The sequence below is a fragment of the Topomyia yanbarensis genome, chromosome 2 (genome assembly GCF_030247195.1).
Source record: "Topomyia yanbarensis strain Yona2022 chromosome 2, ASM3024719v1, whole genome shotgun sequence".
In the NCBI taxonomy this organism is placed as follows: domain Eukaryota; kingdom Metazoa; phylum Arthropoda; class Insecta; order Diptera; family Culicidae; genus Topomyia; species Topomyia yanbarensis.
The window spans coordinates 168110172-168136374 of NC_080671.1; the positions used below are offsets into that span (position 1 = coordinate 168110172).

Consider the following 26203-nt stretch of genomic DNA (forward strand, 5'->3'; position numbering starts at 1 on the left):
CCCGGATCTTTCTCCATGATCCGCCGCTGGTTTCAAGCGATGTTTCAGTATCACATAGTATCTCAAGATCGTGGCTGTCGATCCATTGTATGTATGTGCAAATCGCACTGAACATGTAATATTCATTTCCACCATTGTATTGAACATAACCAGCCATGGAATCGTAGTTTGGACAAATGAGAAAAGCACAATTGCACCACTAGGTGGATTAAAACAGGTTTTTATTTTGGGAATGCGTCGAGTTGAGACGAAAACGTAATATGATTAATAACGAGGATAACACTTTCCGAATGTAGAGAGAAATTTATGAAAAATGACGATTTCCATTCGACTCTAGCAGGTTCTGATCAATTTTGATGAGCATTTGATTTTTGTTGTATGACCAATTATAAGTATAATTCAAATGTTTAAAAACAGTAATTTAAGGTCAAGATAGCATCATTTTGAAACCGTCAATTTCGGAAGTTTAGTATCTTCAATGAGTTTTACAAACGTTAAACAGCGCATCATTTGATAAAATAATTTTGACGGTATATCGTCCAAGAAGTATTTATGGTGAATTTTCTCAGGTTAATTTTCATGACTACAATAAAGTCTCAACAAGTTCTCTAAAGACACGAACCTTGTTACTATTTTCTGGAAAATAATTCTGCATAATTTTAAAACTTTAAAAATTATGGTTTCGGAATTATGCCGTTTGGACAGTAAGATCGATTTTCACCAAACCGAATTTCTGGCTACGCCGCTGACTTCAAGTAAGTAGAAACAAAGTCGTTCTACACTCGTTCACAAGAAACTTCTTCGAATGCTGAATATCTATTATAATACATTGACACCCCAATTTTATCAGCCAAATATGAATTGCCAAATATGATTTTTTATTGCATCGAACTACAACAATTTTTAGGTAGCTTTCAAGGGGTTATTTTATAGACTTCTTCCAAAATTTGGCGAACCTATTCCAATTCGTATACCAATTAATTGGAATACTTAAGGGTTTAAATGTTGCAGATAGAGAAAATACTGAAATTTTCAGCTTTTTTCCTACACAATATTACGAAAGCTTATTAAACAATTTTTCCTAATAAGTTTGTGAAAATTATAAACTATTTGAAATTTTTTAATACTTTAATTTTTTATTTAACCGTGATTTTTTAATAAATAGTGACCATCGCTTCACAACGTAGTCTATTTTTCATGGCTTGCGGTGAGCACGATCTCTCGAATTGCTGAACTGAAAATTAATAATAGAAATTAATTTTTAGTGTTCTTTACAGATTTAACTCGCCGCGCAGATAGCTCTGAATTAGACCCGCTGGTGCCCTAAGACGATTTCGCTAGATTTTCGGAGCACTGTGCACCCAGTGCATTAACGCAAGTGACGGAAGGCTATCGAAAAGTTTCGTGAAAATGAAAATTCCAGTAATGATGATGATTTCCCCAAACGGTTCGTTTTCGAGAGGTTTTTATTTGTTCTTTGGCATTAGGATTAACGATAATAATTCAAATCAAGGATACTACTGGGAAGTCACCTTTAGAAAAAGTCGATGTCGAAGTAAAATTTGGAACTATGCACGCATTCACTTCAGAGCTGCGATTTCATTTCAACGCTTTTTTGTGAAAAGGGCGATACTCACAAATGTAAACATAAGGCTTTTTACATACATACGAATGATTAATAAATAATCCCTTTAGGAAAATTCAGTTTCCCACCACAATATAGATATTTTATTAACAGAGCATTAACAATAATTCGATGGTATGTCTATTTTATGGGCCATTTTTTCGCTTTCCTATTGATTTGGTTTGAGATTTCTAGCACTGATGTTGTCCTATGCTGATTTGAGCGATTCTCTGAGTCCTGCCACTATGCCATGTAGTATGTGTTATCATAAACATCGCGAAGCATCAAGTTCTAAATGTTCTCAAACGATATAATATCCGAAGCGAGTGATAAGAGTTATAAGAAATGTCTCATCACACTGTTAGGTGGATTAAAAGCGTTTTTTCTGTAGCGCGTTATTAAAAATAATGACGTGCCAATTTAGAAGCGCTTCTATTTGACCGGTACAGTGCTTTCAAGGGGTTACAGCACTGTAGATTTTTTAAAGCATTTAATTTTTATTTATTAGTTGAATTTTGTTTACTGGTGCTTTAGGATGCTGAAAATGATATTCCAAAAAATGAATCGCGAAAACATTAAATAAATATTCAAGTTTTTTCGCAACGCCTCTTATGTATACCTCGAGTATACTGAAAACGTTAACCGTGTTTTTCTCGAAATAATTTCTTTTTAATCTGGCCGGAAATGTAACTCGAACAAATGATTTTTGATCAGCCTAAAATTTTTACAGCATGTTCAAGATTACTTTCTCCAGCGATGTACGTGGGATTTAATTTTTTCATTGCATAATTTCTTAATATGCAAATTTTAAAAATCGACACTTTTAACACATTTTTAGCGTTTTTCGACTAAAAATGTGCCATTTCGCGAAAAATCAAGACATAGAAAAAATCTTACGTATGCTGTTTGCTGTCGTTCTAAGAAGTTTAAAAAGCTTTGGTTTTTGGCTCTGGATCAAAAATTACGGGACATGGAGCTCCGGCCGTGGACCCTTTCCAAAAAAAATCCCCGACGGGAAAGTGCGAATAACTTTACTGAAGACTTCAAATATCTATTTTGAATACTTTGAAAGTTATGGCTTGTTGTTTGTGGATTACTCTTTGTCGCCTATTTATTGTTCAATATAGTAATAATCCATTGAACTAAGCCAAACATTATTTCAATAAAACAAATTTTGTATTTCATTTTTCTATCTACAACCGCTAGAAATAATCACCGAACACTTCCAAGTTGTCTGGAAGGAACTTGATAACTTATCAGTGCAAAAATGTTCATTTGTACGAACCTTCTGACTGCAATTTTTCTAACTTATAACCATCGGATCGATCTGAAAAATATCGGAAAATAAAAAGCGAAATAAATAGCTACAAGCAACGGCATAGCCAAGAGAAAGTTTTGGGGTTTACCACCATACAACACCCCCCCCCCCCCCCCCCCCACCACACCCAACAAAAAAAATTGGATTGAAGTTGAAAATTTATTGATGCTGACTGATTTAATTCAATATTACAATAACAATTATCTGATCCGTAGATTGATAACCTGTTGTTGTAAACATCATGAGGACTTTTGATAAATTGTCGGAATGGGGTCCTGATATGTAACTGATCTATTGGTTTTGATTTCACAGTTGTCTAATAGCATCAATATCAAATTCCTGCCTGAAAACATTCCAATAGAAAATTCCAGAGTTCTGTAATCAATCATAATCCTCAGATTAATTTTCAAATTGAGCTCGTTTTTGTAGAGATGTACTATAATAAGGGTCTTTATTTAATAGGAAGCGAAGTTAAAATTGATTTAATGAAACATAGTACTGCTCACCAAAAAAATGCATAACTTTCAACATTTTCTAAAAATGTTTTTGCCTTTCTCATTCACTCTAAAATTCGTCAATCTAATCCCGTCCCGGAGGGCCGAGTGTCATATGCCAATCGACTGAGTTCGTCGAGATCGGAAAATGTCTGTGTGTGTATGTATGTGTGTATGTGGAAAAAAATGTGACCTCTGTTTCTCAGAGATGGCTGGACCGATTTGCACAAAGTTAGTCTCAAATGAAAGGTACAACCTTCCCATCGGCTGCTATTGAATTTTTTATTGATTGGACTTCCGGTTCCGGAGTTACGAGTTGAAAAGTGCAATCACACAGCAAATTCCCATATAAACTGAAATGAAAAATTTTCAAATCAAATTTGTATTTTTGATTCCAAAAGCCTTTAAAATTAATGAAACATTGAGAAGTTTGGCAAAAATGGACTTTTTTGGACTTTAGTACAGTTTTGCCTTTCTCATATAGAACAGTTATGCAATTACTCTAAAAATTGTCAATCATACCAGCCCGGAGGGAGTATGCAGTGAGGGGTTGCTACTTTAAAATTAAAACTAGTTTAAAATTTCTTAACAAGTTGAAAATTTTCGGCAGGACCTGGACCTCCCGGATCTTTCTCCATGATCCGCCGCTGGTTTCAAGCGATGTTTCAGTATCACATAGTATCTCAAGATCGTGGCTGTCGATCCATTGTATGTATGTGCAAATCGCACTGAACATGTAATATTCATTTCCACCATTGTATTGAACATAACCAGCCATGGAATCGTAGTTTGGACAAATGAGAAAAGCACAATTGCACCACTAGGTGGATTAAAACAGGTTTTTATTTTGGGAATGCGTCGAGTTGAGACGAAAACGTAATATGATTAATAACGAGGATAACACTTTCCGAATGTAGAGAGAAATTTATGAAAAATGACGATTTCCATTCGACTCTAGCAGGTTCTGATCAATTTTGATGAGCATTTGATTTTTGTTGTATGACCAATTATAAGTATAATTCAAATGTTTAAAAACAGTAATTTAAGGTCAAGATAGCATCATTTTGAAACCGTCAATTTCGGAAGTTTAGTATCTTCAATGAGTTTTACAAACGTTAAACAGCGCATCATTTGATAAAATAATTTTGACGGTATATCGTCCAAGAAGTATTTATGGTGAATTTTCTCAGGTTAATTTTCATGACTACAATAAAGTCTCAACAAGTTCTCTAAAGACACGAACCTTGTTACTATTTTCTGGAAAATAATTCTGCATAATTTTAAAACTTTAAAAATTATGGTTTCGGAATTATGCCGTTTGGACAGTAAGATCGATTTTCACCAAACCGAATTTCTGGCTACGCCGCTGACTTCAAGTAAGTAGAAACAAAGTCGTTCTACACTCGTTCACAAGAAACTTCTTCGAATGCTGAATATCTATTATAATACATTGACACCCCAATTTTATCAGCCAAATATGAATTGCCAAATATGATTTTTTATTGCATCGAACTACAACAATTTTTAGGTAGCTTTCAAGGGGTTATTTTATAGACTTCTTCCAAAATTTGGCGAACCTATTCCAATTCGTATACCAATTAATTGGAATACTTAAGGGTTTAAATGTTGCAGATAGAGAAAATACTGAAATTTTCAGCTTTTTTCCTACACAATATTACGAAAGCTTATTAAACAATTTTTCCTAATAAGTTTGTGAAAATTATAAACTATTTGAAATTTTTTAATACTTTAATTTTTTATTTAACCGTGATTTTTTAATAAATAGTGACCATCGCTTCACAACGTAGTCTATTTTTCATGGCTTGCGGTGAGCACGATCTCTCGAATTGCTGAACTGAAAATTAATAATAGAAATTAATTTTTAGTGTTCTTTACAGATTTAACTCGCCGCGCAGATAGCTCTGAATTAGACCCGCTGGTGCCCTAAGACGATTTCGCTAGATTTTCGGAGCACTGTGCACCCAGTGCATTAACGCAAGTGACGGAAGGCTATCGAAAAGTTTCGTGAAAATGAAAATTCCAGTAATGATGATGATTTCCCCAAACGGTTCGTTTTCGAGAGGTTTTTATTTGTTCTTTGGCATTAGGATTAACGATAATAATTCAAATCAAGGATACTACTGGGAAGTCACCTTTAGAAAAAGTCGATGTCGAAGTAAAATTTGGAACTATGCACGCATTCACTTCAGAGCTGCGATTTCATTTCAACGCTTTTTTGTGAAAAGGGCGATACTCACAAATGTAAACATAAGGCTTTTTACATACATACGAATGATTAATAAATAATCCCTTTAGGAAAATTCAGTTTCCCACCACAATATAGATATTTTATTAACAGAGCATTAACAATAATTCGATGGTATGTCTATTTTATGGGCCATTTTTTCGCTTTCCTATTGATTTGGTTTGAGATTTCTAGCACTGATGTTGTCCTATGCTGATTTGAGCGATTCTCTGAGTCCTGCCACTATGCCATGTAGTATGTGTTATCATAAACATCGCGAAGCATCAAGTTCTAAATGTTCTCAAACGATATAATATCCGAAGCGAGTGATAAGAGTTATAAGAAATGTCTCATCACACTGTTAGGTGGATTAAAAGCGTTTTTTCTGTAGCGCGTTATTAAAAATAATGACGTGCCAATTTAGAAGCGCTTCTATTTGACCGGTACAGTGCTTTCAAGGGGTTACAGCACTGTAGATTTTTTAAAGCATTTAATTTTTATTTATTAGTTGAATTTTGTTTACTGGTGCTTTAGGATGCTGAAAATGATATTCCAAAAAATGAATCGCGAAAACATTAAATAAATATTCAAGTTTTTTCGCAACGCCTCTTATGTATACCTCGAGTATACTGAAAACGTTAACCGTGTTTTTCTCGAAATAATTTCTTTTTAATCTGGCCGGAAATGTAACTCGAACAAATGATTTTTGATCAGCCTAAAATTTTTACAGCATGTTCAAGATTACTTTCTCCAGCGATGTACGTGGGATTTAATTTTTTCATTGCATAATTTCTTAATATGCAAATTTTAAAAATCGACACTTTTAACACATTTTTAGCGTTTTTCGACTAAAAATGTGCCATTTCGCGAAAAATCAAGACATAGAAAAAATCTTACGTATGCTGTTTGCTGTCGTTCTAAGAAGTTTAAAAAGCTTTGGTTTTTGGCTCTGGATCAAAAATTACGGGACATGGAGCTCCGGCCGTGGACCCTTTCCAAAAAAAATCCCCGACGGGAAAGTGCTGCACATCCGCCATCTTGTGACGAAATTACTCGAATAAATCATTTTTTTGCAATAAAGTAATGTTATATATCTCATTAACCCTCTGGAAGTCGCGCTTATGGCCCACTGAACGAGCAGCCGCTGATGCTTTAAGACGGGTTCGCTAGATTTTCAGAGCAGCGTGCACTGCCGGAAAGTTAAACAAGATCTCGATTCATCTCATTATTGCGTCAAGATAAATTCCCGAAATATGCCTATTTTTCGTGCTCTATAGTAGTGTAACCCCTCAATAATTAGTTCTGGAATCATTTGACGGCATTTTTCTTCTGTGCCATCATTTAAATAAATTAGCTGGTTTTCTCTCGAATTTTCATGCGATGGTATAATAAGAGAGAGAATTAAAATTGAAACCTAACATGTTCGGGTACGAGTATAGCAAAGAAGTTCAAAATGGCAAATCCACCGTCTTTGCAGTACATACTAAATTGTTCCAAAGAACGTTTATCTGTTTGCCGTGATTTTATAATTTGTAAAACTTATAATATTTAGTTTATGTATCAGAGGATGTTTATGACCCCACCGAATAAAAATCTTCTTGTGTAAACCTTGAACCTATAGTTGATTTCGTGACATGAGGATGTGCTTTTGTTTTCATTTCGATCCGAAAAAGGAATACGATCTACGTTTATCCCAAAAATTAACGTAAACTTCGTATTCTATACATATATTAATCAATTCACCTGTAAGTATTCATACATACACTTCGAATCGAGTACACTTCCGTGATATTTATTCTTAGTCCAATTAGGTGATTAAAATTTTATGATAAGCAGAAATATAGGATTTGATTCCTGATGAAATAAGTTTTTATGGATATTTAGTAATATTATATCAGACAATACTAATTATCCTCAACATATTCCATATTCTTCTCAAAATTTATCAATTTCGAATGCTCTAGTAATGCTAACAAAGTAAATACATATTAGTTTAATAGTTCCGCACTTAAGCTGTAAGTCGCATTTTAGTCATGCTTGGGTCAGTAAAAGCCAAATATTTTACGCTTTTTTGGCTATTCTCGAGCGACGTAGAGATACAAAAAAATATTTCGTTCTAATTCTAATATAAAATTTTTGAAAATCTGCACTTGTACTGCATTACAACGATAGCATTAGTTAGACTAATAATATAGTGCAATAAAAGCAGAATGTTGAAAGTTGTTCTACGTGTCTTATGAACTGCCCTAGAATTTTAATTGCAAATATGGGAAATCGTTCAACGTATCTTTGGTATGTGTGCAAAGAACTAGAATATTTGAGTGAAAATTCTGCTAAAAAATCGATGAAAAGTTCTATGGGCGATGTCAATATATTAAACGTTTAATCCCAAAAATGATAAAAAATGTTAAGATTGTTTATTAACCAATTTATGTATGTGAAACTTCTTGTACCATTACCACTACCATGTATCATTAATATAGCCATTGCTAATTACGGCTCCTATGGGACATGCAACTATAGATACATTAGCTCAACTATATATAACTTTCATACTCGGTCATACAAACAACGGGTTGTTAAGAACCGGCCACCATACCAGAATCTGCTTTTTTCCATGTATATATTTTGACAACATACCATTCAAGTACCATTTTAATTCTTTCCCATTTTAATTCTGTCGATTGATGAATTTTTTTTTATACGATGGCTTCTGAAGAAAGCTTCGTTGACACTAAAGTAGCCTGACGCTTTATCCTATTGAGCTATCGCCGTAATATTATAGAACGTAGTTTTTTATATCATGTTAATCTACAGGTTTTTGGAATCTTTGAAAATCCTTCGGAAATCCCCTGTTCGAAGATCGTGCAAGATGTTTTCATAAGGCGAATTTTTTTCTATATATTCGTTGATATAAAAGTTCGCAAGCGATCTTTTCTTCTTCCGATATTTTCTTGAACCGAATAATGTTCCCAAACATCGGCACTCTTGAAGTTCACTGATGATTTTTTCCGTAGCGATATTTTATATCAGTGAACTTTTTATTAGAAAATCGGCGATGAAAAGATTCTGTTGTGAACATTGATATTTTGATATTTTCCCAACGCTACCTTTTTGATAAAACACCTCATTCAAGAAAGTTATAATGAGGAATAATTTATCACACAAAAATCGCTTGTTTAAACTTGAGGAAACACCTTACTTGTTACTTGAAAATACGAAAATTTCATAGAGATTGACAGAGATTCCGACAGATACTACCAGATACCTAATATTTTGTTTTGCTGTTGATATTACGTGCATTATAATTACGGTCTAAAATACTAACTGACGCAAAAATCTAGAATACGTATAATAAACATTGTTGCTGCTGACCCATTTATAACATACTTTTATGGAACACAAGATTCATTGTTCATTTAAAATAAGCGTGAACACTAGTGGCCTTTTTTCTTGACCCCGAAACTGAGCCAATTTATTTCGCTCATTGACGCGCAGAATCCCGGTCCTAGCTCCCATGCTCTTGAAACATTCGCTTTCGCCTGCTGTTTAAACGATTTCCACGCAAAATAATAGACAAATAAACAAATGCATAACGGTGTAATTGTGATGTTGTATGTAAATTAATTATCGTATACCTAATTTTACTGAATATGTCAAGCCTGTCGACGAAATCTAAGATTTCGTTTAAACTTGTAGGATTAAGTTATAATAAAACTATTAATACTTATAACACGAGTTTGCATATCAGGTGCCTCTGGTCATTATAAAACTCTCTAAACGATGATACGTAAAAAGTTTTCCCAATTTGCTCCGAGGACCGAGTACTTTTAGTTTTGCAGGTAGTGTAACAACACTCTATAAACTCGTTCGATTTACCAAGCAACTTGTATGAAATCTTCAGTAGAAAATAATATAAGCTTGAAATAAACCACCACCATCCACACAATACAACGCAACAACCTGTGCAAATCAAATCAATCTCACTCGCAATGTCGCTTGTAAGACGAAAACAAACCAAAGATCACACGCCAGTGAATACACGCCAGTGAAACCACGCCAGTGAATACACCACAGCGACACTGGGGCGCGCGCGGTGGTGACTTTATCTGAGCGCGCCACAGAGAATTAAAGAGCAAGAGAGCACGGTTATCTCGCACCCAACTACCTCAACACCAGCGCACACTTGAAATCGGTCTATACAGCTCCGAAAGAAAGAGCGTTCTGCTTTTTTCTGTGGTGTGTGATCATTGTATCCTCTGTGTAGGCATCACACTTACGCGCCAGTGCATCACTAGGGTGAAATGCCATCACTGCCTGCTGGATATTCTCGGTAAACTTCTGGAAAAGATCATCCTCAACAGGCTCGCAAACTACGCTGAAAGTGAGAACGGACTACCGCAGGGGCAGTTTGGATTCTGGAAAGGGATATCGACGGTTGACGCCATCCGCACAGGCGTCGCGAGCGGAGAAAGCATCGATGCAAAGGAGAAGAGGTAATGGCTACTGCGCCGTAGTTACGATCGAGTCGAAGAAAGCCTTCTACAGCGCCAGCTGGCTGACTCACCGTAGCGCTGCACAGAATGCTGGTCGCGGACTATTTGTGCAAGGCTCTGAAAAGTTACTTTCAGAACCGAGTACCGGTCTACGAGACAAACATGGGGCAGAAGTCGGTTAAGGTCACGGCGGGAGTACCTCAGGGCTCCATACTTGACCCAACGCTCTGGAATATAGTGTACAACGGAGTGTCAACACTGGAACTGACAAAAGAGTCGAGATCCGCCCTGACGGTAACCGGTAAGACCTTTGAGGAGGTGGAGATGTTAACGCAGAGACAACAGGCATCATGGAAGGAGACCGGTCATAGCAGATTCTTTGGCGAAGTAGCAGCAAGAGTGGGACAACGCGGAGGAAGGAAGGTGGACCCACCGACTGATCCCAAATGTCGGATGCTTTCAGAAGTACCTGCATCGGTTTGGACATGCTTCGTCACCTCTTTGCCCGGAGTATGTGAACGTGCAAGAGACGCTGGAACATGCCCTAGGCTCCAAGAAGTTCGAAGAGGGTATATCTGGCGTGTCGACAATATCGTAGTGACGAGCATACTCTCCCAGCTGCAAAGGACCTACAAAGCAGTGATGCCGACTAGAAGGCCGCCGTGAAACAACGAATCGAGTTCGGAAAAAACCCGCAGTAGGGGAACTCTCCACCGGAGTAGATTAACCGCCTGGGACAAGTTTAGTACGCGACGCAGCACCGGTTTCGGGTCATTGGGGCGCCAGTGAACCGGACGCCAGGTTGCACCGGAATCGCCGGACCAACCTAGACACCCTAACGGGTGATTTGTGACCAGGCTAGATCCGCCGCCGGTAATTAGATCAAGTAAACCGCGTCCAGCAACCGACAGTGGGTCGTTGGGGCACCAGTGAACCGGAAGCAACGCTCCACCTAGAACCGCTGGACCGATCTTGGCACCTACTAGCTGGCCCGTTGAGTAGGCGCATTTGCAGTAGCGTAGTGTCACCGCCGGATAATATCCGAGTAGATCTCGATAAAGCTGAGACAGCTGGTTCAAGAATATCGGTGTCGAGTGCAATTCATCCATCGGGGAACTCTCTGTCGGAGTAGGATAGTGCCACCGCCGGGGACTACCCGAATTGATCGTGATAAAACTGGGGGCGGCATGACTCTCGGAATCAGGAGCCAAATGGCTTTTGAAATCAGCAGCTAAATGGCTCACTAAGGCCAGATCTAAATAGCGACGTTATAGATGGAGACGAAAAGTAAGTGAAGAACTAAGTGGCTCAAAGGACATTTTATGGATCAAGTGAGGTTTGGAGATAGCTGCGTAAAACTCGTGAGTGATCGAAGCACAACGAGCCCTCCCCCCACGAATTGATGCATTGATGTAGCTCCGTGGGAAAGAAGGGCGGAAAACGAGTAAGGAGTGTTGTTGTGATTTAGGCACGAAAGTGAGTTGTGAGGCTTTTGTAGCCTTTCAAACCTTAACACAGACACACACATTTTCCTATCTCGACGTACTGAGTTGAATGGTACATGGCAGTCGGCCCTCGGGGATTAAGTTAACGTTTTTCACAGTGATGGCATTACCTTTCTATATGAAAAAGCAAGACCCGCTTTTGACTGCATTCATATAGTTTTACATAAATAACAGGTATCTTCAAACAATCTGTTTATGAAGAAAAAACTTTTTCTAATACTTGTCCACACATACCTGCACCACCAGTCACTTCCTGTGGTTCGATGTCTAACTGCTTTGATCCGCATGGACACAGCACATCGACCACCAGCAGGATTAGATTACTATGTGGAATTTTCTGCACACTGAATGGTCGCTCACATCCAGAAGAGTGACAGTTGGTCAATTTTCCCTGTAATAATATTTATAGGATTACATTATTCGACCAAGATCTGACAAAGAAGTGGTACTCCTACCTTCAATGGATTATTCTGCCCACTGGAATTTAACCGATCTGGTTGCAATATGTATAGATCTGTCTTTAGATCGCATGGCCGAGCATGTGCTGGGTCAGGAATCACCCGAGGTCCAGATGTTGTTAGAGATCTGTGCGGTGTGGGCGTGGAGTGTTGCTCGTAATCCGGTGTCGTTATGTCGTGCGCTGAGTGTTCTGGTGGCATTTCGTAATTACTCTCGTATTCGTAGGCATCCTCTTCAAAATCATTATCCGTATCATAGTAAGTGTTGCTCTGTTGCCACGATAACACTGGAGTCGGTAAAATCGATAACCAATACGCGGCGAAAGAAACAATATATTTCAACAGCCACGACATGGGTCTAACGGGTTTGGCAATTTCTCCTGCAGCTGTGTACGGGTTGTCCCGATCTGAGCAAATCCCCTGATAATCCATCAGAGCAACTCGTCGATATATGCGGTCCTGAACCAGTGAGTCCATTATGGTTCCATCGATCTGACCAAAGAACTTTCCGGTGTGTTCGTTGCGTTCAGAGAGAATTACAAAACCGTTATCATCCAACAAGTAGCAGTCCAATTCATCAGACGCACACGTTTTCTTGCAGGAAGTAGATCCAGTGCACTAAAAAACCGAAGATTTAAAAAATCAAGCAAATTTGTTAAAACAAACGTTATACTTACTGCTGAAGTGATGTTGATAAAGTGTTTCGCCAAAGATTCGTGTTGAAATTGTAATCCCACCACCGCAGCTGGAGCCTTATGACCACGATGATCTATGAACAGGGCATGTGTGGCCGTCACCAGAGTCGAGCTGTTCTTGCCAGTATAGCTGTTAGGAAGAAATTGAACATGTTCGTTTGAACTCAATTATCTCGCTGGTCGTAATGAGTATCTTCTTTTAAAATAAAAAAAAATCACATTATCGACGAGAGATCTAACATTTTGTTCGAGCCTACAATTATTGAATATTTAGCCTCGAAAAGAATGTTCAAAGAAGCCCTCTCACGTCTACACCAGCGGCGGCGAAACACTTTACGCCCGAGTTATTTTCGAGTGGGTAGTACTACCCATATTACCCACGCTTTCCGCTGGCCCTGGTCTACACCAATACATACCCAGAGTCAAATGGTACGCTGAACACAAATCCATCGGGTTCAATTGAATGATGATCAACTGCTCGTTTGTACCAACTCATATCCATCGACCTAGAGTTCGACTCACTGAAATGACTGCAGAACAAAGGCATTAAATGTTATTGCTACGAGGAAAAAATTAAAGTCGTCCTTACGGTTCGGGAGAGTTCTCCGGATGTGGTATATGATCGACCCACCGGAGCAGCCCGGAGCGAGTAGCTACAAATGTTGTCTTTACTTCGAACATGGAAAATCCTTGCCTATAATGTGACAGGAGAGAAACGCGAAAAGATGATAATTAGCGTAGAATAAAAATATCTTCACTTAAAACCATCACCGAGATCCTGTAAAATCTATCCAATATAGCTGATATCACAACACTTTGAATGTGAGATCAGTTAGTCGAAAGAACACGCTAAAAACTTTGCAAAATGGCCAATTTTATATCCATGAATCGAAAAGTCCAAAACCTCGAAATACTTACTCCAATGTAAAAGTGTAAAAATAAAACTAGCTCGTGGGAGAATTAGATTAGATGATTTTTGGGTTATTTTACCTGTGCAACAATGCCATCAGTGTGGCGATTGGACTAATTACACAATATATAAAACGAAAAAATGCCAAAGTAGGAATACACAAACACAGAGAAGAAGGTGCAATAATTAAAAGTGCATAGTTAGTTTAAATATATTTAGTGTGAGTTAAGGTGCAAGGTGGAGATATGAGAACCGAGGTACTATGATATGGGAATTCCGGCGAAACTCTTAGTCGGACACAGCTTCAAGTTGAAGCTTAACGTAAATAAACATGTTTGGAAACTAACAGTCACACTCACATACTGCCAGACTAACAAGTTTAATGGATTAACTGCTAAAACATTTGAAAAAATATATTGTGAAAAGTAGATGAACATCCCACCATGTTGCTTTTAGTTCCTGTACTCAAACCACTGACGATATTCGAAACCTGTTACGCAAATAGTTGACGTAATTGGATGACATAACGTTCAGTGAAATAATCCATTCTATAAAATGACTCACAGCCATATTATCAAAATGAAATGTTCTGGTTATTTCCATCAAAACAAGTGTTTAAAATTAAGCGGAAGTCAAACGAACCTCGACCCGCAATGAAGGTCAAGGACAGATGAGAGGCTCTGTTGGTGAAAATCGACAAGGACAAGTATGCCGACGCCCTCAAATCGATGCGGGCGGCCGAAAGCCTCTCGGCTCTAGGAGAGGATGTGCGCAGCGTTAGACGTACCAAGACCGGCGAAATGATCATGGTGCTGAAACGAGGTGTGCAAACTAGTGGGGCGGCGTACAAGAAGTTGGCCCAAGAGGTCTTGGGTGACGGCGCTCATGTGAGGTCGTCCCTGCCGTCATGGAGCAGTGTGGCGCAGAGATTGAGCGGGCCTCTGTACGCCTAAGAAAGGGACTCTGGCACGCAGGTAGCCTATTTCATGCTACCGGTTGCGGAAGCCAAAAAGGTCGTCGAGAGAGGGAAGCTGAAGATCGGCTGGTCAGTATGCCCAGTAAGCTTACCCCAGCCGCCTTCAGTGGACAGGTGCTATCGGTGCCTAGTGTCCGGCCATAAGTCTTACAACTGCAAGGGTCCAGACAGAAGAAAGTTGAGTCGTCGCTGTGGTGAGGAGCGACACAAAGCGCAGAAATGCGATAGGGTACCATAATGCTTTATCTGCGCCAGTAAGAAGCAAGACCGTAACCATGTTATGGGTGGATCTTCGTGTCCCGTTGGAGACGCCAGTAAGAAGAAGCCGCGCAAGAAACACAGCGGAATCTTAACCACTGTGCATCTGCACAGCAGCAGCTGTGGCAATCGGTCTCGGAGTCGAGGACAGATGTTGTCCTCTTATCCGACCCGTACAACGTACCTGCCGATAACGGCAATTGGGTGGCGAACTGGTCTAAGATGGCGGCAATTTGTACAACGGGACGGTTCCCGGTCCAAGAGGTAGTACAGTCCTCTGCGGAGGGTGCCGCGATTGCCAAGATCAATGGTGTGTTCTATTGTAGCTGCTATGTCCCACCAAGGTGGCCCATAGAACAGTTCAAACAGCTGATCGATAGGCTCTCGTCCGACCAAGTGGATCGCAAGCCGTTCGTCATAGTCCAATTGCGTGGAAAACGTAGCCAGACAGTCTAAATTGATAAATTTTATCAGTTTTCAATAATATTGCAATATAACGACGATATATGAAAAATTCATTTTCCGTCGTCAATGTAAACTGTCTCTGGCAGCACTGCTCCATTGGAATCCAATCAGACTAATTGCAATAACTTTAGTTCTAGAGATGATCCTTGTAACTAATAATACTCAATTGAAAGGCAATAGTCACATTTATAAGCCTACTTGTTTTTGTAAAGAAATCCTGCCTCAATCAAAAATTATAGCTGTTTAAAAAGGTTGTTGTCCAGAAACAACATGGGCAACAATGGGTTAACGCTTGGGAAGTGGGGTGGGGCAGCCGCTATACAAATAGCAGGGGTCAAGCGCTACTGGAGGCGCTTGTGAAACTCGACGCAGTGCTAGTCAATGATGGTTCCACTAGCACATTCCGTAGGAATGGGGTCGAGTCATTGAGTGATATAACGTTTGTTAGCCCGGGTCTGGTTCCAGACATGGACTGGCGGGTAGAAGAGGGCTGCATCCATAGTGATCACCTAGCGATACGCTTTAAGATCAACTATGCTGTGCAGCATCCGAGGACGGGTGATCCCCGCCTGGTACGCGGGTGGAAGACCAATCACTTCCACAGCGAAGTTTTCACCGCGGCCCTGGGACTGAAGACCAACACCGATAGTCTAAGCGGGGATGTGCTGGTAGCCGTCCTCCCGCGCGCGCGGCGCCACCAGGCCGAGAAAAATCCTGCCAAGAAGTAGCAGACGCCCGGTACATTGGTGGAGTGCCGAGACTGCAGCCCTGCAATCAGCCTGCCTCAAAGATAGACGTAGGACGCAACGAGCCCGCACCGAGGAGGTAAGAGCGGACCGCCGTGAAGTGTTTCGAGCTGCGAAATTGGCCTTTAATAAGGCCATTAAGAACAGCAAGAGAGCATGTTTCGACAACCTGTGCGAGGGTACCAACGCGAATCCGTGGGGTGACGCCTACAGGATTGTGATGGCTAAGACCATAGGGGGCTCTTCACCCCCCGTACGATCACCGGACCGGTTGGCGAGGATTATCGAAGTACTCTTCCCGTCGCGAGCCACAAGTCCCTGGCCTCCTGCCCCGCAAGGCATTATGGGTGCGGCCGAAATGGCGGCTCCGGTGACGAATGAAGAGTTACTCGCAGTGGCTAATTCCCTAGCCACGAACAAAACTCCAGGGCCTGATGGAGTTCCAAACAGCGCTCTCAAGGCAGCAATCATAGCGAGCCAGAACATGTCCAGGCTAGCTATGCAGAGATGCCTTGACGAGTGCCGTTTTCCCGATAGATGGAAACGGAAGAAGTTTGTGCTGTTGCCGGCGGTAGGGAAGCCGCCGGGCGACCCATCGGCGTACAGACCAATTTACCTGATCGACACGACGGGCAAACTGCTTGAGAGGATCATCCTCAACAGGATAACCCCGTACTCAGAAGGCACGGGCGACCTGTCAAGCAATCAGTTTGGTTTTCGAAAGGGTAAGTCCACGGTGGACGCTATCAACTCAGTGGTAAAGACCGCCGAGATAGCGATCCAACGGAAAAGGCGAGATATTCGATACTGTGCGTTAGTGACACTTTATGTGAAGAACGCATTCAACAGCGCAAGCTGGGATGCCATCGCGCTCTCGTTACGCCGACTTAGCCTGCCGGTGGGTCTGTACCGGATTTTGGAAAGCTACTTCCAGAACCGTGTATTACTATACGAGACCGATGCCGGTCAGAGAAGCCTTCCTATTACCGCAGGAGTCCCGCAAGGCTCGATTCTGGGCCCGGTATTATGGAACCTTATGTATGACGGGTTTCTGAGACTAAAGTTCCTTCCTGGTGTCAAGATCTTCGGCTTCGCCAATGATGTAACCTTTGAGGTCTACGGGGAGTTAATCCCCGAGGTAGAACTGACTGCAGCACACGCGATCAGCACTGTGGCGGAATGGATGAGCGCGAGAGGCCTGGAGCTCGCTCAACATAAGACGGTGGTGGTTATCGTCAACAACCGGAAATCGGTACAACATGCAGTTATTCAAGTGGAAGAAGTCGTGATCACTTCAAAGCGGAGTCTGAAGATTCTTGGTGTCATGAATGACAAGCTGACCTTCGGCAGCCATGTCGACTAAGCGTGCAAGAGGGCTTCGACGGCTGTTGCGGCATTATCGAGGATGATGTCCAACAGCTCTAACGTGTGCGCCAGTAGACGTAGGCTACTGGCAGGTGTTGCCGAATCTATCCTTAGGTACGGCGGCCCGTCCTGGGCGAGAGCACTGGGGGTAACCAGTTACCTACGAAAACTGGATAGCACCTACCGCTTGATGTGTCTCAGAGTGATATCTGCCTACCTCACGGTATCATCATACATCCTGCGTGATAGCGAGCATGATGCCAATCGGGCTGGTCATCCGGGAAGACGAGGAGTGTTTTGAGCTGCGTAGTACTAGAGGAGTCCGCGAGCGTGCCAGGGTGGCTTCGGTCGCCAAATGGCAGCGCGAGTGGGATAACTCCTCGAAAGGTAGGTGGACCGCCGGCTGATACCTAACATATCGAGCTGTGTGGGTAGACCCCATGGGAAAGTTCACTTCCATCTAACACAATTTCTGTCAGTCCATGGCTGCTTCCGACAGTACCTCCACAGGTTTGGACACGCGGAGGCTCCCTTCTGCCCTGACTGCCCAGGTGTTGACGAAACTGCGGAGCACATGCTGTTCGTATGTCCTCGTTTCTAAGTCGAAAGAAGAGCACGTCTGCGACCGGGACACAACCCTTGATACCCTTATCCAGAGGATGTGACAAGCGGTGGAGAAGTGGAACGCAGTCTCGACTGGAGAGTTGTAGCGTAGAATGTTGGTACCTATCGCTATTGATACCTCGTGGCGTGGCAGAGGTGTGTAGAGTGAGCGTCCAAGTCAGTCTCACATGGTATGCTAGAGGTGAGCACACAAATCAGCCTCGCACGGAATGTAAAAGGTGAGCTCCCAAGTAAGCCTCACATGGTAATTCAGAAGTGGGAACCTAGAAAAATGTCCCACATGGGATGCCAGGGCGAGTGACATGGTGTACTAGAGTGGTATGACTCAGAGTGAATCAGGTGATAGGGTGAGCATCCAAGTCTGCCTCACATGGTATGCTGGAGGTGAGCACACAAGTCAGACTCAGATGGTATGTTAAAGGTGAGCACACAAGTAAGCCTCCATGGTGTGGCAGGGGTGAGCACCCAAGTAAGCCTCACATGGAGTGTCAGAGCGAGCGTCAGGGTGTGACAGAGCGAGCACCCAAGTAAGCTTTATACTGGATGTGTGCGTGCGTGAGTGAGAGTGAGTGATTACATTAAGTACTGCCATCTCCCTCAGAAGTAATGCCGGGAGGTAGTTCCTGGGAGAAAGATGGCGGAGCCCAATGGAGTTTAGTCGGTATTACCCGTTAGGTAGTTTAGTCCTGGTCGAGCCCGGCACTCCAGTACACTTCCGTGTGGTAGCTTGGCAACTACTAAGCACGTGTGTACTGGGTCGGTGCGTAAATGCACTCTCCATTGTAAAAAAGTGCTTATAATTCATCTGTCGCAAGGTATCTAAGATCGAATCGATAAATTAATGTTAGGTAAAATAATCCGACCAAAAGCTTCGTTCCGGCAAACAAGAGTTAACGCAAAAAACCCTACCTTCTATCCTCCTTTCTAGCCGGATGGGTTGGCGCTCGATCCAACCCATCCGTCACAATTGCATCACGTACCAAGCTCTGGACGAGAGTACGATCGCAGTAGTACGGTTCTGCTTTACGTGAACCCTGCGAGTTAAAGTGATGTTGAGCATAGTGCCCAACTGGAATACCACCGTGTCCGTGATGCGGTTGAGGTGACCGAGGACGTACCTGAAATGGTAGAAACACTCGTAAAATTATACTTCCAATACAGCTTTACAAATATTGCAAGATTTGAACAGCTTACCGACATCCACTTCCAGCCAGGCCTGCCCACGCGGGCCAGGAAGTGGAGCACTTGTTCCTCGGGCGTATCGAAATTTTCGTCTTTATCTCGGTAGGTGGTTTCCATCGTACTCTCGCCATTGCTTTCAACATCCTTCAGACTGTTGTACTCACAGTACACCCAGTCTGGATGGACTTTCCAACTATTACCTTGTAGATGTTCGGTAACTGCAAAAGAACAGATTATTAGCACATACACAATACAAATGTTACAATGCATCGACTACCATTGGTATGGGAATGCCGAATCTCCTGTTGAGCGTTCAGCTCATGGATGCCATAGTTATCTGGCAGAGCGATTCCCAGGGAGAATGGCGTCCCCTCTATAGGCCCGTAGAAATATCTGTAAGGATTAAGTCAAAAACTTAGTTAATCGCTTCTTGGTTCTTCACACTGATCTTACTTTTGAGGTCTCATAGCAACACGCTTCATACCGTCCATGTGAGTTAACACGGTCAGCTCGTTTTCTCCTTCTTTTTGGAGAACCATTTCATTCCGAAGCTGCAACACAACAAACCATTAGCACTTAATTGAGATATAAACAAATAGAGGTAGCACAGATATCGCTCAAATTGCAGGTAACAAATAAAACTTCCTGTTTATTGTATCATGTCTTTTTATCTGAACACATACCTCTTGAAGCATATTCGTATATCTATGATCATGCCGTTCGCTGAGCCCATTGCTGGGATTATCGACTTCCGGCAGCTCAACCTCCGTTAAATCAACCGAGTTATACTTGTGTTTTAGACTTGCGCTATACTGTCCGTTATCACTCATGGGCCGCAGATCTGGATGATATAACACCCGGCCGTTGTTATCCACAACAAATGAATACCCGTTAACGCCTAGCTTGTGCTGTGGAATCATCTTCTGGATTTCTTCGATAGGAACATCTGTACCAACTACACCCAACAAGTTTGCAGCCCTTGCTGTATGATTTCGTCGGTCAAATACAGGCGTTGAAACGGTAGTCACCAATTTCCTCTTATTTTCACTTTCGCGGCCAAGTATACCGCTGCGACCTCCGGTGAACACCGGACTCCAGTGAACTGGGTGATCTGCTTGATACAGTACCATGGGACGAGCCATTACCAGTGCGTACTCGACCACTTTCAATTTCGCTTCCTCGACGCTGTTGATCTGAACGTAAAACCCTAGAAACAACGATGTTCACGAATAAATCATTGCGAAAAGCAATCAGACAGCATCATTACCTTTGTTATCGCAAGCCATCTGGTACATGTTTTGGCCACTACTTTTGTCCTTTCCAATAAGATAAGTGAAGATCCGTACCGGCATGTGTGGATGATTGTAGTGTTTAATAATATCCGAAAATGTATCGCTTGGCCCGTCCGTGATCAGCATAATGGCCTGGTTGCACTGGCTACCCTGGGAGCTTTGATTATACTGAAAATACAGTACACTTCATAGTTAGTGAATATATCTCAAAAAATTTATGGTTTCTGTTACCCTTCGGAGTAATTCGAACGCACTCTCCAGTGCAGCGGAAAAATTTGCAGTATTCTCACATTCCACTGTTTGGATTGCCGTTTTTACCTCCTTTACATTGTCCGGAGTTGCTCGAACCTGCAATTATATTTTACAATTTGAGTCAAAGTACGTAGGCAACATACTACCCTAACGAATAAATAAATAAACGAGAGGTAAATAGGATAACTGAATCCATTGGAGAATGAGTTAATCAATCCCTTTTGTGCTCGTTGCCTTGCTGACACTCATCATGAACATGACAAAACAAATCTATCTTACTTTGTTTTCGGTTTTCTTACCGATTAACTGAAAATTTTGACATTTTTGTTTATTCCCACGAAATAAAATTATTGCGTTCTCTGGTGAAGAAGGGATTATTAGTTATATTGATTAGACAAAATAATTCTCACGCTGTTTGTGAAGACGGAGAATTGTGTGACTCTGTGGCTCATATTATCCTGGAAAAGTTGGAAATCGGATAATCGTCTTCTCGCTTCGTGTTACGATATCTTCTCGCTTATTAATTAAAGCATTCCAAAAGCCATTTCTTTTTTCAACGTCCAGTATTTTTCAACCTGTTCACGCGATAGCGCCGTAATCCGCAAATTTCCCATAAGCGCCTACGCTAGGATTGTTTTCGATCTGGACAACATGCCACGAATTGGCTTCGCCATTCGACTTGCGGTCAGATAAGACATGTGTTAATGCCTTCGCAGTTAGTCTCCCCCGGATCGGTTTTGCCGTTCTCATATAGAAAGGTTATGCAATCACTCTAAAAATCATCAACATAATCCCGGCCAAATTTTTTGATGAAACATTCCTTGATAAACCTCCTACTAAATCCCCGTCGCCCAAAAGCCCAAAACCTACAGAACTGCGCTAAGCCATATTTTGTCTACCTTCGGACCACAAATAAACCATTCGATATTATGAAATTATCGCGTAATGTGACAGAACATTACCCGGTCGTGACCCAGATTACAAGGGTTCGCGCTAACAAGTTGAAAATTATTGTTGGTGACTTCGAACAGGCAAACGGATTTGCTTCCTGTAACTGCGTTACGCAGCACTATAGGGTATATGTACCATGTATGGATGAAGAAATTGACGGGGTCATCACCAAGGGAAGTTTGACATGCGAGGACCTGCTGAAGCATGGGTTTAGCAGTTCAAAAAAACCTACTCCAGTCGGTGACGCTCGCTGGAGATAACGAATCCTATATACCACCAGCCTTGCTTCGAGTGACTTTCTCCTGATCTTGTCTCCCAAATTACGTCCTTCTGGATTGGGCTCGCTTGTATGTACGCCTGTTTGTACCGCAAGTAATGAACTCCAGCAATTACAAATATTTGGGCCACATGGCCACTTATTGTGGCAACAAAAACGATGTGGCCAATGCAGTGGTGAGCATGAGGATGACTCTGGCGGTAGAGATACGAAAAAGTGTATTTACTGCGAGGGACCTCCATATGCCCTTCAATTATACTCAGCGTACAAATAGCCCTTCAATTATACCCAGCGTACAAATAGCGCTGGGATAAAATTAGGCGCTCCCTCGAGGAACGCTCGAAACCCTCTTATGCAGAAATGCTACAGAATGCTTCGTCATCTTTCCTTTCCGAAAGTTCATTGTTTTTTGCTCTTTTGGCTCTTGTTGAACAAGAATCTGATAATCCACAAGAGAGAACATCTCTAGGTAACCCGGGACACTCCAGGATGAGCAAGAATCTTTCCTCCCTTTAACTGCCTTGTAAGGGTTTCAGGATGTCCTAGTCTGAGATTGCGCCAACTACAGCCAAGGATTCCAATGGGAGTGCTGCCTTCAAGTCGAAGCAAGTTGCTCCCGGTTTTGGAAATTTCAGTTCCCACAAGAAGTACCCACCACTTCCAGGCACATCAAATCATCAATCATAAGTTTGTCGAGAAATGTTCTACACTGGCGGATCAAATCTCGATGGGTACACTGGCTTCGGAATCTTCAATGATAATATCACCACTCCATTCAAGTTCAATTATCTTGCTTCAGATTACGTTGCAGAATATACTGATATTCAGTGCACCCTTGGGATTATCGACACTTTGCCCACAGATAACTACTTCATCATTTCGGAAAGCCTCAGCTCTATCGAAACTCTTCGTGTGATAGAGCTCAGAAATCAATTGTTCTGGGGAAGATACGGCAGTATCTTCTCCAGAAGAATACGTTATCGTGAAAAATCATGCCAGATTACCTTTGTTTGGGTTTCTCCTCACAGCTCCACCCCGGGGGTAATGAAAAGGCCAACTCTTTAACAAGCGCCGACGCTTTAGAAGGTGCCATCTATGAAATACCAATTCAATTTTCAATCGTCAGAGGGATGGTTCAGGGAAATGGATGTGGGTTGGAATTTCATTCGCGTAAATTCCCGATTTATGACCAACCACTACACGTTGGATGCGCCATTGTGGCATATTGGGCTTGCAGAGAGTAGTCTGTGCGCTTATGATGAGGGCTATCACGACATCGAGCACGTTGTCTGGGTATGTGACGGGAATTGTAACGCCAGGTCTCAGTTAAAGGATTTCCTTAGGGCCCGAAGTAGACCACCTAACATCCCAGTTCAGGATATCCTCGCAACTCGCGATCTCCCCTATATGCTTCAAATTTACATTTTTCTAAAAACAATAAAGATTCCCCACTCTTGTTATTTCTCGTTTTTTAAAGTTTTTGTCTTGACTTGTGGAGCCGACCAGCACCAGTTTGCACTGTATGACCGCCGTCATCCATTCCACTATTCGTGCGCAACAGGAATTTGAATCGAGAGCAAACTAATGGTCTGACCACTTTTAAAGGATTTCCTGCGGAGCCGAACCATACCACCCATCAACCCGGGCCTGGGACTCTATTCGATGTCTCTGACGTTCCGTATGCATGAAAGCTGCAAGTTTTGTTATTCTTTTCATGTCGTCATGTCCCTGATACAACTGCTGCTATACCGATTTGGATACCTCTGAATATCTGGCTCTATTCTAAAAACGAAATTATATTATTCTAAATTTAATTGTTGAAATCAATAAGATTTCTTGATAAAAACCTGAATTAAAAACCTAAGTAATATAGCTTTTAGTGACACCTCTCCTCCCCCTTTTCTCAATAAAAATCAATTGTATGTCGAACTGTATCCTAGTCTTAAGATAGCCTGAACTCTACAACGGTTTCGTGACTTTTTCTATAGGTAAACGGCTTTGTGGGGTACATTCGAACCCCATCACTTAAATCGCTCTAATATGTCAAATTATTATAGAATTTTTTGAATAAAATTATTCTAAAATCATTCATAAAGCAGTCTTTTCGAAAACATTCGTGTTTTATCAGTAAAGTTACCTTAAGAAATAACCAAATAAAAGCTTACCATTTTATCTTGGAAACATGGCACGATCACTTTCGCCTGATCGGAAAAGGATATCAAGTTGAAAAAATCATCGTCACCGAGAGTATCCATTATAGCGGATGCTGTAGCCATTCCCAACTGATACTCCTTGCCACTCATTGATCCCGAAGAATCCAACAGGATAATCTGCCGTAAAGAAAATGAAAACAGTAAAGTATAATTAGTTTTAGGAAAAATCAACTGTACTACATACCACATCTTTCGGCGAAGAAGCAGCCTGAATAAACCAATCTTCGGTTCGGAAGTCGCTGATCTCCTTACTACCGTACGACGTTTCCGGAGGCCATGCCGTACCGGGGAATCTACGGAGAAATCCGGTACTAGACCCAAAATACTGCCAGGATAGTGCCGAATCGCGTTCAATGTTGTTCGCAAAAAGTGGATCTAAATGAGAAGACCACTTGATGGCGGCTTGTGTTTCCGAATCTATACAAAACAAATATATTTCCGTATTGCGTTACGCCAAACAAAATCGAAAATTTACCATCAATATTAACACCGCCAGGTACCAGCACTGAGCTTAGACTGATGTTAACCGGATAGCCCTCGAACCGTCGCATGTGTCTCAACAGCATCTGCCGTGAGCCGTCCGCCAGTCGCCCATCCGATTGGTACTCGTTAATTCGTCTTGCATCGTAAAATGCACCCCCGTGTCCCTTGGTTGCACCGGACTCAGGATCCGACTCCGAAAGAGCTGCCTGTTCCGCCGAATCCATTATTCGCTGTGAGGTTCAATGGATGTCATCACCAATCAACACGGATAGACACAGGCAGGTCCAGAAGTATGATATATGATGGTAGCAATAGAGTAAAAAGTGTGAAAAATCGCATTAGGTTCAGCTAATACATTTTTAGCTTGAAAGCATCAGAGCCCTGTCTTCGGCCTCATGCTTTCACTTCAGTGTTTTTTTTTCTTTCTTGATAACACACACATATGTGTAGTGCAACAGGCAAACACATCACGCCGATAAAAGAAAAACCATTTGCAGTATCGTATCGTGTAGGAAAATGCTTTAAACATGGAAGCTTGCTGTTCAAACATAATAGATCGGAAGTATTTTCAGTAGATGGTTTCTGACAAAAGCAAAAAATGATGTCATTTTGAATGAAGCCGGCGCCACCATTGCGTACGAGGGATGTCAATAACGATACATTCGTATCAAATGAATGGGAAATTAAAATTTTATTGCAATAGAGGCGTTTGGATTCCTAATTGTTGAGCCATAATATCATGAGAGCCACTAGGTATTTCATTCTGCAACCGCAATAACATGTGTCAAAAATTTAATCCTTACACCCAAAACGTACCCGGTAAGATTCGCTTACATTAATGCAATAAATACGAGCAAAAATTGCAAGCGTTCTGGTAATGTGCGAAAATTGCAAGAAGCTTCCTTGCATGCAATGCAAGAAACAGAAAAACCTAATTTTGCCTATGTATTAGCGATGTATGTGTATTGGTGGCCAATATGCGTTAGAAAAAAAGACTGTTGGCATTGAAAAATGAATCCTGCACAAACAGATCGCTAAGCAATGCTTTATCCACCCAACCATACTACCAGATAGTAATAAGTGGATAAAAGCCATATATAAACACTTAGATGATTTCACGATTAATGAAAAAAGTAAAACAAGCAGCCAGATTTGAACTCTGGCCTTTCCGCATCATAGCGCTAACTATAAGCACTGATCTGTCCTTACACATAAGATCAGGGCGTTAAAACTCTTACAATTGTCACATCCGCAATTTGATGCCGTCTCGTGTGTAATGAATAAACCACAAAACTGTGTTTGATGATGTTGGTGAGGAATGAATAAAAAGTAGACGGAAAATAAAAACTCGCCGTGCGTTGCTATACCAACCAG

At 41.5% G+C, this 26203-nt stretch overlaps 1 protein-coding gene across 4 annotated transcripts in view; it reads right to left on the bottom strand.

Annotated features, from left to right (window-relative positions):
• The window catches only part of LOC131682057 (voltage-dependent calcium channel subunit alpha-2/delta-4), a 189378-nt gene that overhangs the window by 24746 nt on the left and 138429 nt on the right, over window positions 1-26203 (bottom strand). For 2 of the 4 annotated variants that reach the window (XM_058963230.1, XM_058963229.1), the window contains exons 4-19: window positions 24822-25059; window positions 24531-24763; window positions 24299-24463; window positions 20885-21001; window positions 20629-20821; window positions 20045-20568; window positions 19815-19912; window positions 19639-19754; window positions 19374-19579; window positions 19089-19297; window positions 13826-13858; window positions 13425-13529; window positions 13252-13365; window positions 12818-12965; window positions 12138-12758; window positions 11917-12073 (exon numbers count right to left, since the gene is read on the bottom strand). In XM_058963230.1, coding sequence (XP_058819213.1) covers window positions 11917-12073; window positions 12138-12758; window positions 12818-12965; window positions 13252-13365; window positions 13425-13529; window positions 13826-13858; window positions 19089-19297; window positions 19374-19579; window positions 19639-19754; window positions 19815-19912; window positions 20045-20568; window positions 20629-20821; window positions 20885-21001; window positions 24299-24463; window positions 24531-24763; window positions 24822-25059 — 3277 coding nt within the window. The remainder of the gene's footprint in view (window positions 1-11916; window positions 12074-12137; window positions 12759-12817; window positions 12966-13251; window positions 13366-13424; window positions 13530-13825; window positions 13859-19088; window positions 19298-19373; window positions 19580-19638; window positions 19755-19814; window positions 19913-20044; window positions 20569-20628; window positions 20822-20884; window positions 21002-24298; window positions 24464-24530; window positions 24764-24821; window positions 25060-26203) is intronic. The other 2 variants (XM_058963232.1, XM_058963231.1) reach the window with 1 other exon arrangement.